General features: G+C 48.2%; 1 protein-coding gene across 4 annotated transcripts in view; it reads right to left on the reverse strand.

Annotated features, from left to right (window-relative positions):
* AUTS2 (activator of transcription and developmental regulator AUTS2) overlaps nucleotides 1–19130 on the reverse strand; it is a 1314883-nt gene that overhangs the window by 101571 nt on the left and 1194182 nt on the right. For all 4 annotated transcript variants that reach the window (XM_049903251.1, XM_049903250.1, XM_049903253.1 and 1 more), the window contains one exon: nucleotides 9865–9913. In XM_049903251.1, the coding sequence (XP_049759208.1) occupies nucleotides 9865–9913 (49 nt within the window). The remainder of the gene's footprint in view (nucleotides 1–9864; nucleotides 9914–19130) is intronic.

The following is a 19130-nucleotide window of genomic DNA, read 5'->3' on the forward strand; positions in this document are numbered from 1 at the left end:
AAAATACAGAACACAGTAGTGTCGGCTAAGTATTTCATATACATGGTCTCATTTGCGCCTCACAGTCCCTCTACGAGATGTGGTTGATTACTCCCATTTTACAGAAGAAAAAACTGGTGCTAACGTTACATACCAAACCCAAATCCACTGCCACCGAGTCAATTCCAACCCATAGCGACCCCACAGGACAAAGGAGAACTGCCCCATAGGGTTTCCAAGGCTGTAAATCTTTACAGAAGCAGACTGCCACATCTTTATCCCATGGAGCGGCTGGTGGGTTGGAACCACTGACCTTTCAGTTAGTAGCCGAACACTTAACCACTGTGCCACCAGGGCTCCTTCAAAAAAAAAAAAAAAACCCGTTGCTGTTGAGTCAATTCCAACTCACAGCATCCCTATATGACAGAGTAGAAACTGCCCCAGAGAGTTTTCAAGGAGCGGCTGGCAGATTCGAACTGCCAACCTTTTGGTCGGCGGCCTTGGCTCACAACCACTGCACCACCAGGGCTCGAGCCTAAGGTTTTATAACCACTCACTGACATCGAGTCGATTCTGACTCATAGCGACTCTACAGAACAGAGCAGACCTGCCCCACAGAGTTGCCAAGGAGCGCCTGGCAGCTTCAAACTGCTGGCCTCTTGGTTGGCAGCCGTAGCACTTAACCACTACGCCACCAGGGTTTCCAGGGTTTTATAAGTGGCCCCAAATTCTGCAGCTAGTAAGTGGTGGAGCAGCAATTCAAAACCATGTCTGTGTGAGTTCCCAAATCCAAAACCCACGTTCTGAGAGCCGTGTACACGTTCTGAGAGCCCACGACAGCGTGCACTACTTCTCATTACCGTTTCGGCTCCCTGTGGCGATATGGCTTTCTCCGATTAGTCATGCCGATCCCAGACGCCCTGCCGGGTCCCACGTTAATTCTCTGTGGGTCCTGGAAATCATTTCTGGATTCTAGGGCAGCTCTACCCTTAGCCCTGAAAGCCAGCAACAAGCTAAAACAGGTAACTAAGAATGAAGTAACCAATTTCTTGAAGATCTACCTGATCTCATTGGGGGGGGGGGGGTGTAAATAGCTATTAATGAATCAGGGTGCTAAAAGCCTACGATTCCACTGCCAAGGTTATCCTAAAGCCTCCTGCCACATGCCCCACAGACCCCATGCGTTCTCATTACCACTCTAGGGAGTGACCTGCCGACGGGACCCTGGGGCAGACTGACTTATCTGTGCAGTGTTTCTCCTCCCTTCCCTCCAAGGCCCATCCCTGTGGCACCTTCTTCCCCGTGGGAGGAGCTTTACTTCCCACTTGATTGCTGTCAGGCTCGGTCACAACGCTTGTTGTAGCCAGTGACATGTAGGAAATGCCACAGGCATGCTAAAACCTTATGCAGCAGCTCTGGTTCTTTCCCTGCTCTCTCCCCCTTCGGTTTGGGCCCCAGAATAACAATAAGGAGAGCCGCAGCCCGAAGCTGACACCTTACTGACACTTCTGCTGTCATAATCCTAAGTTATTTTGTTATTGCAGCGTAACGTACCAAAGCAGACTAACAGAGAGCCTGCGAACTGATGTGGAGGAGCAAAGCTATCTCTCAAAAGCCAGTCGTGTCAAATCCACTACTGGCTGTGCTGCTGTGTACACTGCACGACTTACAACAGAAAAGCACACAGGGCCTGGTGGTTTTTCATCCTAAGCCATGCAAAAAACAAACAAACCCAAGCCCACTGCCATGGAGTAGATCCCAACTCACAGCAACCCTACAAGACAGAGTACAACCGTCCCATAGGGTTTCCCAAGCTGTAATCTTTATCAAGTAGACTGTCACAGCTTTCTCCCACAGAGCAGCTGGTGGGTTTGAACTGCCAACCTTGTGGTTAAGCAGCCGAACGCTAACCATTGTACCACCAGGGCTCCTTAAGCCATACCAGTGGCAGAGTATTTATTTTTCAAGTCTTAGATCCAGTTAACCCTGAAAGGCTTGCTCACATGGAACATTCTGCACATAAGACCCACAGAGACCTGACTGGGCACCTCACAAGGGTTGGCTCCTTCCACTGCTACTCCAGGGGCTCGAGGGGTTGGTGAGAAATCACTTCTAGGAGGGGAACCAGGAACACAGCCACTTAAGGCCAGCTTTCCATCTGGAGGTAAAATCCCCAAATACCAGCTTGTGGACCGTCTTACATACCCAGGCCTTAGAATGCAGTCTCCCTGAAGGGCCAGGGAAGCTCAGTCAATGTCAGAGTCAGGGCGGGGGGCGGGGGTGGGCAGGCTGTTGTATGCCATCACGTCAATTCAGACTGAGTAGAACTGCCCCATACAGTCTCCTAGGCTGTGATCTTTATGGGAGCAGACTGCCAAGTCTTTTCTCCTGTGAAGGTCCCGAACCACCAACCTTCCGTTGGCAGCCGAGTGCTTAACCATTGTGCCACCAGGGCTCCTTGGGTGAGTGCTACAGAACGTCTGAATTCAAGCCCAGTCTCCCTGGTGAATTCAAAAAGTGGATCTCCAACAGAAGGCATTTCCCGCTTTTTAAAGAACAGACTGGGAAGCAGGTAAAATACCTCGACAGTTGCTCCAGGCTAAATCAAACCCAGCTGAGCAAAAGTTCAGGCACCATGAAATTACTAAAACCATGCTGCACTGGACCCACCACAGGTTCAGGAACAAACTGGTAAAATCTGAATGCACAGAGCAGGTTACCAGAGTGGGAAGCCATCATTTTCTCCTCCGCATTTGCAGGCATTTCCTTACATAGCGCACTCACTGGATTCCTATTCCCAAAGTTGCCTCTGGAGCCTGCGCACTGCTGGGCTTTCTGAGTAATTGAGACCGATTTTGTTTGTTAAATAAATTCCAGGCAAGAGTGTATCTGACTTGTGCACAGGAAAGGAAAGGATTCTTCTGTAAGCCGCAAAACAATAAGAGTTTTATCTTATCTAAGGAACTTATTGCCGCTTGCCTGTGTGTGTTTTACTGCCAAAATAAAATAAATTGAATCAGCTCACACATGATAACACGCTCCTTCCTAACTCATACTAATTGCTTGGCTAATTGATGTTTGTTGAACTTTCTCCATTTCATTGAGTGATTAGGTACAAAGCTAACAGTTGACATCTGTAGGCGCTTAACTGGCGTCTGTAATTACTGTTAATGTTAAATAATTGTTAGTTAATTGGAGTGGTAACTGACTGAATGGAATCCAGATTGTGAAGCAAAAAGAAACCTAGTTAAATAAACACACATTTTCAGAGAAAACAACATTTTTTCGGCAGTTGTCACAAAGTAGACATAATCCAGAGGCCAGGGGACAAGCCACCAGGCTCCTCTACGTAGGAAACCCAAGTCTGGGTTTAAGCCCCACAGTTCTAGAAAGTGGTGTGCCTGAGGAAACCCTTTGTCATGAACTGTTCTCATTATGGGCTCCTGAGAATTGATGTGATTTCTTTCATTTCCATCGTCTATTAGGAGTGTATATTACTTTCTGAAACAACCAGATACTACATCGTTGGCTAAACAAAACATGAAGTACATACAGACTCAAAAGAGTGGCCGGTCAACCTTCAAGCTTTTTGGCCCATCTTGCAAGCACGCAGGGACGGGCAGCCCAATAAGCAAGGTACGCAGGGCTGAACTGTGTTTACTTCCTAATGTGTAGGGCACAATTCCACCTGTTTTTCCCCACACTGTGCCCTACACATTAGGAAGTAAACACAGTTCGGCCTGTGCATAGCTTGCTTACTGTAAGCTCCTACGTGCCTTGCTTACTAGTTAATCAGCCCCTGAAAGTAAGCATTCTTTCCGAGGACTGTACTAATCACCCAATAAAGTTAGTGAAGGGCTTTTTAAGAGGATTCAAAAGTAAACAGAGTGCCCTCTCAACCTTTGAGTCAAAAAGCATCTGTTTCTAAAAGAAAAGAATTCTGTTATATTGTAACCTACTCCCAGCCAGGCAGGCAGGATCTAGGATCTGGCCTTCTACCCTACCTGGAAAAGTGGCAGTACTGCCAAGGTTCTACCCCAAAGACACATGAAAAGAAAAGACCCAAAGCCAAACTCGTTGCTGTCTACTCAATTCTGACTCACAGCGACCCTACAGGACAGAGTAGAACTGCCCCGTAGGGTTTCCAAGGCTGTCATCTTTATGGAAGCAGAATGCCACATCTTTCTCCCACAGGGCGGCCAGTGGGTTCCAACCGCTAACCTTTCAGCTAGCAGCCAAGCGTTTAACCATTCTGCTGCTGGGGCTCTCCAAGAGAAGAGGAGAGGGTCCCAAGTCAGGCCCTGAAGAATTGCTATATTTAGACCAGTGGTATCCTCCAAAATGTTTCTGATTCCACCTCCATACAAGATCCAGTCAAATACCTAGAACATCTTCTACCTTCTTCACTAAAACTTCCATGCTGAGATCCAGCATTTACCCAGGATTACCCCTATCACACTCATTCACAAGGTCAGCAAAGACCAGGGTGCACTTGATAGAAAACGATCCCAAGGGAAACACTTTTCACAATATGGAATATTTTTAGATCTTCCTTGGTGGTTTCACACCAGGGCTGCTATGTGCCGGGACTGACTCGATGACAGTGGGTTGGGTTTGGGTTTGGTATAAGGCATCTGTTTCCAAGAATTCTCAAGGAATAATTATATACAACAAATTCTGTATGTAAGAGTCTATAGGAAGGTCAATTTCCATAACAAAAGGAGCTGATTGCACGCTATTTGCAGTGCAGGGTAGGAGGGCGAACTGCACTCCTCTGAACTCCTTTGTCTGGAATCAAGCACCAATTACCCCTCAATAGTTTTTAATTCTCCACACATCAGCCATCTCCAGGGCCCAAAATGCTCTGAAACGCTCTGTAACAGTACAAATCAGGTCCAGAAGAAGAAAAATAAAGAACGATAGCCCAACTTTCCCTTACCTAGGATGTTAAAAAACAAAAAAACATACCAAAACAAAAAGGTAATTCACAGAGTTTCAAATTGGCTGAGTTTACTGTTCGGTACATCAGGAATGTGATTTATGTAATGGCCTCGCTACAACTAAATCTAAGACACTACTAGGAATTTTCAAATGGTCTCCATATGCTCATTATTATAAAGGGATTTTAAACTTCAAATCTTTTTTTTTTTTTTTTAGGAAAACAATCCCACAGTCAACTGCATTATTTCTACTTAAGCAAAAAGCATGGAGTTACTAAGGGGAGGGACACTTCTCAAAAGCCAGTGGTGGCCCTGGTAGTAATATAACTTTTCTTTTTCAGCACCAAACCAAGGAATCCCCTCATGTCTAAACCTAACGAATATCACCGTCATTAGGTACCCAGCTGCTGATTCTCACCACACCAGCAGTAACTCAGGGAAACTTGTTTCTCACCTAGTCTCCTTAGATCTTACACAATTATCTTAGCCAGGTTTTCTTTCTACGCTGCTGATAAAAGCACACTGTCAAAATACCCAACGGCCTCACTAACCTAAAGGCTGCTCTATCAGTTGTTTAGCCTCACCTGTGGCCCACTGGAAACAGTACAAACCCAACCCCAAGAAAAGCTCTGGGAGGGCTGTCAAGAGGGAAAACTGTTCAAGGTGGCTGGAGTGCTCGACTGGGTGTGAGTGTGTCCACCAGAATCCCCACGGACGACCTGGACCTGGCCCAGCAGCGGGGTAGGGTGCGCCTTTGTCATTCACTTGTCGGTAGACACTGGGAGCTTACAGTAGGAGGGAGCAGAGTGAGGGGTCTCCCTTACCAGGATTATTACACCCCCCACCCCAGCACAACAGAGATGCTCTGGGCAGCCAGGCACACTCTCAGCTAACTTAGAAGGCAGTTTCCCCAGGATGGTCCAACTCTACACTACAGGACAAAGACGAAGGAAAGAGGTGAAAAAGCCACAGGGTGAAATACGCCTCTGGGTCACCTCTCATCCTCCATAACTTGCCTTGGCTTCAGGAGAGAACCTGGAAAAGAGGACTCTGAGGCAAGAAGGGCCAGCAATTCAAGGTCTGGTGATCTACCTCCAAAAAATCTGCCAGTGAAAACCCTATGGATTGCAACAGTCCCATCCAACTGTATACGGCAGCCAACAACATTCGACAGCACGGCCCACACCAGGGCTGGCTTCAGGTAGGCAGAGGGCTTCCGGGGACACCTGACTACTATTCTGCCTCCAGGCAGCTCTGCCCTGGGGCAGTTTAAGAGCTCTGAAGGAGATGAACTGTCTTGGCGGGATGATAACGTACAGCAAAGAGAAATGCATTTTCTTCTGCACTTCTGTCTACCTACTGAAGTGGCGAAACCACCAGGAAGCAGGACCTAGTGTCAGTAGGAAAAAAACAAAACCCATTGCTGTCAAGTCAATTCTGACTCACAAGGACCCTGTAGGGCAATGAAGAACTATCCCATAGGGTTTCCAAGGAGTGGCTGCTGGATTCAAACTGCTAACCTGTTGGTTAGCCGCCAAACGCCTAACCACTGCACCACCAAGAAAGGGAAATAAATACTGGCCAGACTGAATTAGCTAGAAAGTTCCTTTTAAGGACAAACATTCCAGAATTTTGGGTTCAAATCTCCTACAGCAGTTCAACCAACCACATAAGGACAACAATTATAACAAACAGTCTCTCTCTGTGTCTAACTCACTGGGAAAATTAATTTTTTCTTTGGCAGATGGTTAAGTCACAAAGACAGAAGGATTCATGGAATTTACATGAACATCCTGTAAACATTTAAACACATAAAGATTAAAGAAGGCAACCATGACCTTGATTAAAGTGAAACTTTTTTAAATGTTTACAAGCCTGAGCCTTGCCACTTGCAGGCTCAGCTTCCCAGCTCTTTCACAATGCCCATTCTCATTGGGCACACCGTGTGTACACACAAGCGCGTGCTGTTTAACTTGTTTTAAGATGGAAAATACACGGCATCTGAAGAAAGAGCTGACTGGGAACACTGAAACACCAAAACCTTCCGCGTTCTCTATGAAACTGGGTGGGCTGAACGCAGGGAAAGTCAGCAGGATCAACAGGCGGACGTACTATGTAACATATTCAGCCCCCTTCCTTGCCAGTTATTTATTTCATCCCCACCGGAGACACTAGCCCTGGACTAGGAGGTGCTGTTACAATTGAAAATCCTGACCTGAAGAGGTGAAATGACGTACTCAAGCTCACAAAACAGACTTAAGGGGCTTAAGCCAGGGCCCTCGCTTCTCCAGCCTGGCGCTTCACCCCCCGTCTGCACAGACCCCGGGCCACCGCTTCCACCGCGATCAGCTTGTGAGGTTAGCACTGCCCTCCCACCCACAGTGAAATTTTATGGACCAAATGTGACGGCCACCAGGCTCAGCAGCTTAATCTCACCAGCAGCTTAAAGCCACGCTTCTCTAAGGCCGGAGTGCCGTCAGCTTTCTCAGAGGCAGAGGTGATGTGTGGCTTTAAACACCGGAGGTGGGGGATGCACGTGTCAACTCACCCACACTCTTGTTAAGCTGTCCAGTACGCCGAGCCTCCGAAGATCTTCCCAGCAGTGTCTGTTACCTGGTGTAAACGCACCCTCTCTCACAGGGCTTTTGTTACTCTTAGCTAAGAAGACTGCACAAAGGCTGGAGACCTGACTTTCTGGCAGGCAGACCGCTGGGCAGAAGAACTGGAACTTGACGTGCATGAAGCTGACAGTTCCTTGCAGGCCCTGTCAACCATCCATCCAGGAAACACTGCCACTACCCGGAGTCAAAACAGACCCAAAACCGCAAGCACAGAACCAGACTCTGCACCTGTCTTGAAGCAATTATTGACATTACTGTCATACAATGAATCTCTTTTTGAAGTTGTTTTCCTGATATTTAGCAGTTTGAATACTAATCCCCTTAACAAAACTGTCCCCAGAGCTTTCCCCCCTCCCCACCCCCCTTAATCTCTCCCTCTCAGGGAAGAAGGGGGTGGCTGGATACCAGTCAGTCGACTTTGCAGCACCTGGATTTGCATTGATTCCGGCTCTTGTCATTCATGTTACCAAGAGGAATTAGCATAAGGCATTAAGGGGAAACTTGGGAGGAAAAAAGAAAGGCCATTTTGATGGAAATTAGGGGCAAAGGAATAATCTGCCATCGACTAAAATGCTTATTTGTGTACAGTTTCCCAAGCAAAGCTCCGAAAAAGCCTATGTTGATTTTAGTGTACACAAAGAAACCTAACCCTTTCATGGCAACTAAATTACCCCCAAAAAGTAGCTCAGAAGAAAGGCACCCTGTCAGGGGGACGGCTATTCACAACCGAATAGATGCCACAAATCACCCTTGGTAAATAAACAAAAACAAGAACGTGGGAAACATCTGATTGGAGAAGGGGAAGAAGGGGGGCAAAGGCAAGAGGCAGAGGGGCAGTATTTGTTATCAATCACGCTTCACCCTCCGGAAGAGAGCCTTTTAGCCTGGCAAGGGCAACCAGGGCCAGAATGAAGGTCCCAGAGCCAACTCTCACTGGAGGGCCTGATCCCAGAAAGGAGAAACACATTCCAGAGCTTTTGACGGCAAATTAGCAAAAGAAAGATGCTGGAAGTCCTGGGGGTGGGGGGTGGGGGGTTGGGGGGCCCTGAAAAGGAAGGCCTCCTTTTAGTGACCTGTCCCGCCGCCTTTCCCCCTCCCATCACCTCCTTTCTCACATCCTCTTCCCTCACCCAAATGAGCGATAAACAATTACGCATTTTTACATAGGAACCCTGCAGGTCTTCTTTATTGGGCTTTTAGCATTATGGATACCAAATTTATACAAACTTTCAGTCCATCAAAAGATACGATGAAATATAAAACCGGAGTACTCCATTATGTGATAAAAAAGATAAAATTCAATGTGACAGTAATTCAAACAGCAATCACGTAAGCATATACACCTCAAGGGAGTGCTAAACATAATGTACTATTTAAAAACGCAGTTGGTTCAAATTCTAAAATAATCTGGGAGCTCAAAATAACTGCACTTGGAAAGGCATCTTACTAACCAGGTACCAAAAAAATGCTAGCCAAGGCAACTATAGAATGCTCAAGTGATTTCAAACTGCAATTTGCCAAGGCGGACTCTCTTCAAGTGCTACCAAGTTATTTTCAATGCAACAAAGAGCCAGATTAGGGGAAAGCACACCTTCTTTATGTAGCAATTATCAGGCAAGGCCCTAAATCAGGCTCCACAGCAGAAAGGGAAAGATCCAGTAGTTTGTATAATTTATACCTTTCGAATTACACATCTTTGCAAAACCAGTGATTAGAGACTTCCCTAAATTTCATTATTTCCAACAATACTGGTACAAATGAAAACTGCCCAGAAACCTGTTGGCAATGATGTAAGATAAGCTTTCCCTTAACTTACTGTTCTATCGTTAGCTGCTCCTATTCTCTACTGCTGTTTGGAAGAAATTAATGAGATAGTGTATAATTTAAATTTTGCCCTCTTGCTTGTTTATTAACTTTACAGAAAGCCCACTGCAGAGTAACGCTTAGTTTATGACCATAATACTGTGAACACCAAGCCTTTGCTGGTTATTACAGTCTGCAGCACAAATCGGCTATTTATAGTTCCCCGACTGCTGGGTGGCTGATAGTAACAATAAGTTCAAGCATTTTGAGAACTGTTAATCTCCATTACAGCTTCCTACATGAACTTAATTTAAATAGGATTCAATGTATTCTTTAAAAACTGACTGGTTTTTAATGCATCACACAGAAGCAGACAGATTCTGTCTCAAGCAGACACCAAATAGGAAGAGTTGCTCCAGAAGGCAGAGAGAAAGATACTATGTGTTCTATTTCTTCATTGGTAACAATGAAACAAATATGTACATATAAAGCCATTACTCAGAAGAATTAAGGAGTCTTACCTTTGTTTACAACAGTGTTGAAGAGTTTTTCAGAGCCAGCATCAGATGCCTAAAAAACAAGAAGGGGTAAAAGTGTTACTATTGTCATTAATATTGTGGGCCTCTTCCTCATCACCATTATTTTAAGTCAATACACTACATTTTCAAAAGTCGAAGAGGGAAAGCAGCAATTTCCCCAAATCATCCATAAGGTGGTGCTAGTTGACTGCGCGAGAGACTTGCAGTACAGCTAGCTGCTGGGGGAAAAATGTGATTTAAAAAAACCTGTCCTTATTAGACACATTATCTGTGTAAAACATATTTCTATGAGATGATACACAAAGCAATTCAACTCGTTCACATAATGGTTTTGCAATTTCGTCCATAGATCATTATTTTGGAGATGGTACTCTTTAAATGATATTTACAGACATGCCTATTTTTCAATTTTCTTTCACAAACCAGAAATGTCTATTATTTAACTCTAAGCTTTTCCTCCCTAAAAAGTGTCAGGTCGAATTTCCAGAAATTAATGTTTAAGGGTTCGTCTGATGACCCCAAGATGGGGTGGGGGGTTCCTTACAGTAACCAGGGCGACTTGGCGTGAGTCAGACACACACAAACCTGCCTCCAAACCCGACCACTATCCATTCCATAAGCGTGATTTCCTGTGGCCAGTTCTAGAGATCATGAGTGCTAATTACTACAGTGGCTTAAGGAAAGTGAAACAAGCCTGTTTAAGCAGCAAGGCTAAGGCCAATTTAAATTATACACTAATGTTCCAGGAAATAAACATTAAGTCGCTTTGGAGGAAAACCCTATTTCATGAACTTGAAAAAATGAAATACAATTAAACTTCGCATTACATAATTTGAAGACATACCTGTATTTAAAGTCATAACGACTATACTATATTTAGGTCGTTTTTGCCATGCAACTCTTTTAAGAAATCACTTTACATTTCACACTTTATACACAGAGACGCATGTTTGACAAAGCAAAACGCAGAACGCTGGATAAACGTGGAAGAAAGAAATACAGAAAATACGGGGCGGGAATCAGAAGTATAGCATAGTCTGAATCTAGGGGCTGGCTTTTGGGACAAAGAAGACACTCAGTGTAGTCTTTCCGTGTCACACTGATGAAGTATTTCTGTGCCCATCTGGTGGACATGCTATAGCTGTCAATGCAACTGCTATGAAAATAAAAATATTTTTCTAGTGACTGCTTTCCCCTTTATTTTACTTCTAATATTCCTACTGTAGAGTGGTTCAGAAGACTAAGGGATCCAGCCAAGGAGGTATGTACAAAACAAGTACTGTGCTGCGTGCATTTCTGCACAGTTTGGAATAAATCCGAGATAGATTTCTCCTATTTTGCAGGAGTAAGAAAAAAGACACTGAGGGCCTTCGTGACTTTCAAACATAATTAAATAACACTACATCTTTTAGTAGCTTTTCATAAAAATAAACTGCCAAAAAAGTGTTTCATGGAGACAGAGGTACAAGTTATGCATTAAACAGATAAAAAATATTGAGTTATAAAACCCAAAATGAGATGAGTGATGCTGTTATACTGAACTATGAAGTGAGGTTGCTAGGAATGTTGAGTTTCCATGTTCAAAACTTAAGAGATCTGAGTGTATCACCATTAGCGAGCTAATATTTTAAAAAGATTAAAATCTCTGTTATTTTACCAAACTGAAATAACCCTTGATATCTATAGGGTCGCTGTGAGTTGGTATCGACTCGATGGCAATGGGTTTTGGTTTTGGTATTCTGGGGGTTCCTTTATTAAAATGAGTCTAGTTGGCCCAAGGAAATATTAAAACAAAGTATCGCGCTACAAATGTAGAAAACGTGGGATTGTAAGGCCATTGTTCCTGATTAAGTGTGCATGTGTGTGCGTGAGTGTGAGTGTGTGTAGTGTGTGTGTATGTGTGTGTGACAGAAGATGCAGATGAGCAGGCTGTTCACGTCTGTCTTCAGCCCCTCGTTGGGGCTGCCACCTCTGTCACCTCCACTGGGCCACACACCATATTCCCAGATGGGCAGTTAAGTGATCCCATGTCTGAACAAACCTGAGGATGGGATTACTAGGATGCCAACCCCTAAATTATTAAGGAAATAATTCTGACGGATCACGTAGAGGGGCTTAGCAAGGCCTTCTAATGAGAGCTGTCTCAGCCCTTTAGTTTACTGACTCACATCACAAAGCCTGAAATGATGTCTTTTGCAACTGGGGGAAGGGACGGCTCAAAAAAGGCCTCAGGAGAAAAATAGCCAAGGAACATGACTGCAAGGGGAATTGTACTACTATAAAATCATTCTGGATCCCTTCTTTTCTCCACCAGGCTGGTTAAAACTGTGGCCGACCCACCTCCCTGAAAAGTCCTCTAAGGTGTAAGCTACAAGAACATCCTTTGCTTTCTTCCTCAATTAACTTCCCTTTTGCTTATGCTTTTGAAGCATGTCTATAAATTATTTGGCTCCTCCAGCTCTTAATCTTTGGGACGTTTTCTTTTCCATTGATTTAAGGACAAATGTCTTTTATTTCCTTCTATTACCTGGGCCATTTTCCTGGGTTTTTTTTTTTTTTTAAATCAGGAACGACTAACAAAAACGAGGCGAGCAGAGAGTTAGCAAGCGAGAGGCGTTTTCGCGGCAAACCTCTTGGATGGAACGTTTCCTTCTCTGCTTTTTTACCACGGGGATATCTGTACGCGCTAAAAAACCCTTAGATTTTGCTCGCCATTTCCTTTCATTTCCCTCCCTCGGCTTTGGAGGCTGAGGGGCTGAAGTAGCCAAATCTACAACCGAGAGAAGACAAAGCTCTCTTTTGGCTGCTTTTAATTGGGAGTGGACAACAGTTTGTTTTTTCAATACTAAAAACATCACTACAAGCCATACGTTGCGGTTTAAGGAAAAGTTAAATAAGTCAAACAGATTGACAGAAAGAACGCGGAGAAAGAGAAAATCGAGTAAAAGCCTTGCGTTCGGACGCGCCTGGGTCGCGGCGCTCCTGCTCGAGGTCCACCTTTTTTCCCTGCTCGGACGCAGCCCCTGGGGCCAGCCCTCCGCACCCGCGAAGAGAGGGGCTTTCGGACAAGAACAGAGACACCTCCTCGAAACTTAGGCGCGAGTTCTTTCCCCAGCTGCCGAGCCCAGATCTCTTTAGTTTCCCTGGGCCCCGCGTGCGGGCCGGGGATCCCGACCTCGGCGCGGGGTGAGAGCGCCGTGCGGGGACCGCGACCCTGGGGACCGGCAACGCAGAGCAGCGCTCAGGCCTCGGACCCGAGTCCAGCGGAGCCTCTCGTGGAGGGGAAGCACCGGGGCGGCCCGGGCCTCTTCCAGCGTCTGGGCTCGGCTACGGCGGGGCCCTGCAGGCGGGACCGCGCGGTCCCGCCGCCGCTCCCGGGTCGAGCGTGTAAAGTACAAAGGCGGCGACCGGGTGGCAGAGGGAGCAGGGGGAGGGGGCGGCAAGGGGGCTCGCGCGCCAGACGAAGGGGCCCGCCCTGCCACCCGGCCCGCGCCCCGGCCGCCACAACAAAAGACCCCGCTGGCCGCCTCCCTCCGACCGCGGGTGGCGGGCCAGACGCCGCGCCCCAGAACTGCATTACCTGGTCGCAAAGGGTTAAGCGGTGCTGTCAGCCCCAAGTTCATGGTTCGGGTCCTGGGCAGGGCTCACGCTGGGGGGTCATCAGCTAGCAGGGGACAAACACCAAAACGCACGGAGAAAAAACGCCCAACTCCGATCGGCTCCGGCGGCACTCTCCTTCCTGCTCAAAGTCTGAACGCGGTCCACACGGGCCAAATCCGGAGCAGAACTGTCCCTCCGGCGCCGCGCGCGCATCCAGCGCGGCCGAGCCGGGCGCCTGGCGGAGGTGGCGCGCCCCGAGGGCGCCCGGCCCGCGTCGCCCGCTCGCTCCCGGCCGCTGGGTCGCGTGGGGCCTGGCGAGCTGCGGGGCTCGCGGGAGGCGTCCCGGGCAGGCGAGGTGAAGAGCAGCGGCCAAGCCGCCGCCGCGGCGCGCGGAGCTAAGAGCGAGGCGGCGGCAGCGGCGACAGGACAAAGGAGACCATGTGCGGCGGGCGGGAGGAGGGAGGAGGAGGAGGAGGGCGCTCGGCGGCGGCGGCGGCGGCTTCTCTCCGGCGGTCGCCCCGGGCTCCCCGCCCGCCGGGCCGCCTCTCCAGCAGCGCCGCGGGCTGCCCGCTCCCGGTCCAGCCGCCGCCGCCGCCGGGGCGCACGGGGGAGCCGCGACGGGCGTCTCTATCCGGTCCGAGCTCGCGGCGCGTCGCGGGAGGCGCTGCAGCGGCCGGGGCGCGGGCGGGCGCGGACGGCGGCGCCTCCCGACCGGGTGCCCGGAGCTCGCGGCGGGCGGGCGGGGAGAGCCGGGCTCTGGGCTCCGGCCCGCGCTCCTCTCCGGGCGCCTGCCTCTCCGCCGGCTCACGGCTCAAGTGAACTCCATGGGCGGCCGCCGCCGGGACGCGCCTCCAGCTCGCCGGCGCCGCGGGCTCCCTGGCTGGCCGTGCGGGGGCGGCGGCGCGGGGCCTCGCTCGGACCGGGCTCCCAGACCGCGCCGGGCGCGCCTCCTCCGCCGCTCGAGCTCTCGGAGCGGGACTTCCTCGGCGCGTCCAGCCCGAGCCGCCGGCCGCCGCCCCGCCCCCGCCCCGCCCCGCGCGCCCCGCCCCGCCCCGGCGCCCCTCCTCCCCGCCCGGCGCCCGGTGGCCCCGCGGGGGCGCAGTCCCCGGCGACACATCGACAGCTGTCGCTCCCCTGTGGTTTGGGCCCGGGGTCCCCACGGATGCCTTCTCCGCGAGCGGGCGCGGAGGCAACCACCCGGCTCCGCGTCCTCCGGGTGGCTGCAGCTCCGACACTGCGCCGCCGACTAGAAAGGCCACAGGCCCGCAAGCCGGGGTTGAACTAGGCCGGTCACATCTCAAAGAGCAGCCTCTTCGGTTGTGGGGGCTCGATGAGAAAGTAATGTATATAAAAGGCTTGGCACACAGTAGGTGCTCAATAAATAAGAACAATTCTGTTGTTGAGAATGGAAGCGGGGGCTGTCAGAGTCCAGGTATTAGAACAAAAAGGTCTGAATCTAACCTCCATTCCCACCCAGTCAGAGACGAATGCAGCCGGTAGATCTTACAGATAATTAAGCGCATAAACCGGCCACTGACAAGCCCCTCAACTCCCTGCTATTCCTTAAAGTCCACTGGCACGTATACACCCCACACAAAGGTGGGACGGTCGGCTCCCCTGACGTCCACCAGAGGCAGGGAAGGATAAACGCAAAGCAAAAAAAAAAAAAAAAACTATGGGCCCCAACTGCACCCTGTTTATCATCACTGTGCCCCCTAGAGTCCAGTGCAGGGTCCCGCCCTGGCCCCCCCACCCCCCATGACCACAAACTTCCTGGATTCCACTGAGCAACCTAATCCCACAGAGTGCACAGAGCTCCCTCTCTGCCCAGCCAGGTGGGCCCCTCTGCAGGAATTCAGGCCTCCTTATCCTACCCACAAAGGCAAAAGTTGCTGTCCAGTTGATTCTGACTCATGGCAACCCCATGAGTGTCAGGGTAGAACTGTACTCCCTAGGATTTTTAATGGATGCTTTTTTGGATTGCCAGGCATTTCTTCTGAGGTGCCTCAGGGTCAATTTGAACCTCCAACCTTTTGGTTAGCAGCTGAGTGTGTTAACTGTTTGCATCACAGCGGCCCTGAAATGGAGCCACACCACGCATGGAGATGAGATGCCCGCAGCTCAGTGGGGTCCCTCCTTGGTGCACCATAAGAGTTGCTACAATGCTCCAGAGAGCAAGAGCAAGCAAGGCCTAAACTGCAAGTGGGAGAGCTCTAGGGTAGAGCCAGCACCCTCAGGTGGAGTGGGAGGGAAGTATACAGTTTCTTATTTCCCTCCCAAAACCCTGGTGGTACAGTGCTTAAAGAGCTATGGCTGCTAATCAAAATGTCAGCAGTTCAAATCCACTAGTTGCTCCTTGGAAACCCTAGAACTGTCCCATAGGGTTGCTCTGAGTCAGAACGGACCTGACAACAATGGGTCTGGTTTTTGGTTTATCATTATTACGGTTAAGCACTCAACTACTAGTCGAAAGTTTGGAAGTTCGTAGCCTGGTGATCTCCTTCGGAAAGGTCACAGACTTGAAAACCCTATGGAGCAGTTCTACTCAGCACATGTGGGGTCCCATGAGTTGCAACTGACTTGACAGTAACTAACAACAACAACCTCTGTTACCTGGAGTGGGGCCGGTGGAAGGAAGAGAGGAACAGGGCTTGGGGGAGTCTGTACACCACCATGTACAGATGACACGGAGACTGGCTTAAAGCAATGGCGTCCCTTCCTAACCTTTTTGAAGGTGCACATCAGTCACTGCTTGATTTCACTGCAGTCTTCAAAACCCTCTCAGGGCAAAACAGGGGTGTTTATTGTAGGGCATGATAGTTTTTCTTTAACCACTACATAAAATTAACTTCGGAAATAAGAGGGCCACTTTTCTCTAGCCCTACCTCCCAACTGGCCACACTTTGTGGTGTTTAGAATCTTTTTCAAGATTAGGTATAGAGAATACTTTCTCTACCTTCCTCCCTCTCCCCACCCCTCTCCCCGCCGCCCCAGAAAAAAGGCGCCCTCTGAAGGTGTAAGTTGGAGTTGGATTTTCCAATTGCTTACAGATGTCACAAACCCCAGCCGGGGCCCTCAAGCTAAGGGGCACTCATTTTGAAGCTGTTGCTGTAATACCAAGATAGCTCAAAGGCAAACATTAAATTTTCAAGAAAACACATTAAAATGTTGTTTCTTTCAGAGCAATCAAAATGGGACACTTTCCTTGTCTTGTTGCTCTAATAAAATCAATATTCCAGGGAAGAAATCGCCTGGGCTCCTGCCAGCTCCCCTGCGGGGTAACCTGAGACGCACAAAGGCAGGAGAAACCTAGCTGACCAACCAAAACACCCTGGAAGCCTGCAGAGCCCTTTTCTCTGGCGGCCTTCCTGACACTCGTCATGCCTCACATTTGACTGTCATGTCTGATTATCAGGGATTAGGCCTCAGATGAAAGCCTGGGACAGATTGGCGTGTGTGCCTGTATCTTGATTATCTCTAATCAGGAGGGACCTGGAAACACCAGTAGCCGAGCCTCGGGATCACACAAGGACGGCGTCTGCACTCCTGCGTCCAGCTTCAGCCCCCTGCTGCCCTCTGACTCCTTCACCCTGTGGTGCGCAGTCCACCCTTCCCACTTTGCTTCATGTCCTCAGCCTCTTACCCCCAACATGAATGAGTCGGTCCTGACTGGTTTCCAAGTTGTTCTGTCCCCTCTCCTGTCTGGAAGGGGGGAACCAATGTCAGAACTGAGAGGAACAGGCACATGGCAGCATCCACGGTACGAATAAGAAACACAAACCCAAGGTCTGGATGACCCCGCTGCTGTTGTGTGCCACTGAGTTAATTTTCATTCACGGCAACCCCGTACCAGAGCAGAACTGCCCCATCCAGTTTTCTCGGTAAACACTTTAAAGAAGCAGATTGCCAAGCCTTTCTTCTGCAGAGCCACTGGGTGGGTTCGAACCACCAACTTTTTCAGTTCGCAGCCAAACACTTCATCACTGCACCACCATGGCTCCCTGGATAATCCATACACTGGGTGATTAGATCCTAGTCGGAGATCTGACTTTCAACAGTCAGGAAGATGCACTATGCTGGTTTTTTTTTTTTTTTTTCTCTTGAGAAACTTAACTTTCCTTTATTAGAATTTTAATCTGAAGATTACAAAGTTAAGGCTAGAATCCAGCATCATGTCTGTTATATTCAGGAAGTTCAGCATAATAAACAGTAATGGTTCTTACCATCACCTTCAGCCTCTGAGCCAGATGGAAGGAGATCAAGTCTTATAAAGTGGGAACGACAACAAGAAGCAGATCGCAGGAATACGGACTCAACAGACTTTCCAGTGTTTGATTAATTATTTCAGAAACAAAAACATTGCTTCAATATCTGACCAAGGACTTTAGCCAAGTTTCTGAATTAATGACCTAAAAGTACCAAAAAAAAAAAAAAAGGGCAAAACTAAAGAACAACTTAGCTCAATGAAGAATGTCTGTCTTGAGCATTGCACCCTACTGAAGAGTTACCTATATGTGACTGAAATGACAAGGGTAACCCTAAAGCACAGGTGAGAAGCTTAAGGGGAAGAGTCTGGGTTAATGGTGGTAAAAAGACATGGGCAGAGACAGCCAGAGTGGCAACATAATGAAGAACGTAGTCCATGTCAATAAACCGTACACGTAAAAGCTGGTGGCTGGCGTTATGTTTTGTTGTGTATATTTTCACCAAAAAAAAAAAAAAAATTTTTTTTTTAAGCAAGCTAAATTAAAATACAGAGTCTTCTTCCTCAAAGTTAAAAATTTAACCAAAGATAAGCAGATTAACAACTACCAGAAGTTCTTTTAAATCAACATAAAATGGCAAGATTTTAAAGCTTCACCTGTGAGACGTGATTCAATTCGCATCGCAAATGACCAGACTGAGAGCAAACGTATTTTGGTAAAATACTCCTCAGAAATCCTGGTCTTCTGTGGGGCACTTGATACAGAGAAAGTCCGTTATTTTCAGTGTTCCCTCTCCTAAATATAAATAACTTCAACACTCCCTCACAGACCATGTGCTGAGTGATTTTTCAGGTGGATTAAAGGAAGAGGAAAGTCTTTACAAAAGTTTCTTTCAGCCTTTCATTTTGAATTATACAGTTTTAAAAAGAAGTTACCTGGGTGGCGAAAACGGTTTGTGCTTGCCTACTAACCTAAAGGTTGGTGGCTCGAACCCACCCAGTGGGACTTCAGAAGAAAGCCCTGCGGAGCTGCTTCTGTAAAGACTGCTGTTGTTGGGTGCCATCAAGTCATTCCAACTCACAGCAACCCCATGTAACAGAGTAGAACTGCCCCCATTGATTCCTACTATGTAGAACTGCCCCTTGGGGTTTTCTTGGCAGTAATCTTCAGGGGAGCAGATTACCAGGTCTTCCTCCAGCAGAGTGGCTGGGTGGGTTCGAACCACTAACCTTTTGGTTAGCAGCCAAGCGCTTACCTGAGATGCCAGTGGGACTCCTTCTGTAAAGACTGTATCCAAGAAGACGCCATAGAGTAGCTCTATTCTGTAACACTTGGGGTCCCATGAGTCAGAACTCACTCAGCAGCAATGAGGTTTCTTTTGTTTGTTTTGTTTTCATTTTAAAAAGACCATTACAGGGAGTCATGATACCTGAGTTCTGACTC

Source organism: Elephas maximus, chromosome 12, assembly GCF_024166365.1.
Source record: "Elephas maximus indicus isolate mEleMax1 chromosome 12, mEleMax1 primary haplotype, whole genome shotgun sequence".
Lineage (NCBI taxonomy): Eukaryota > Metazoa > Chordata > Mammalia > Proboscidea > Elephantidae > Elephas > Elephas maximus.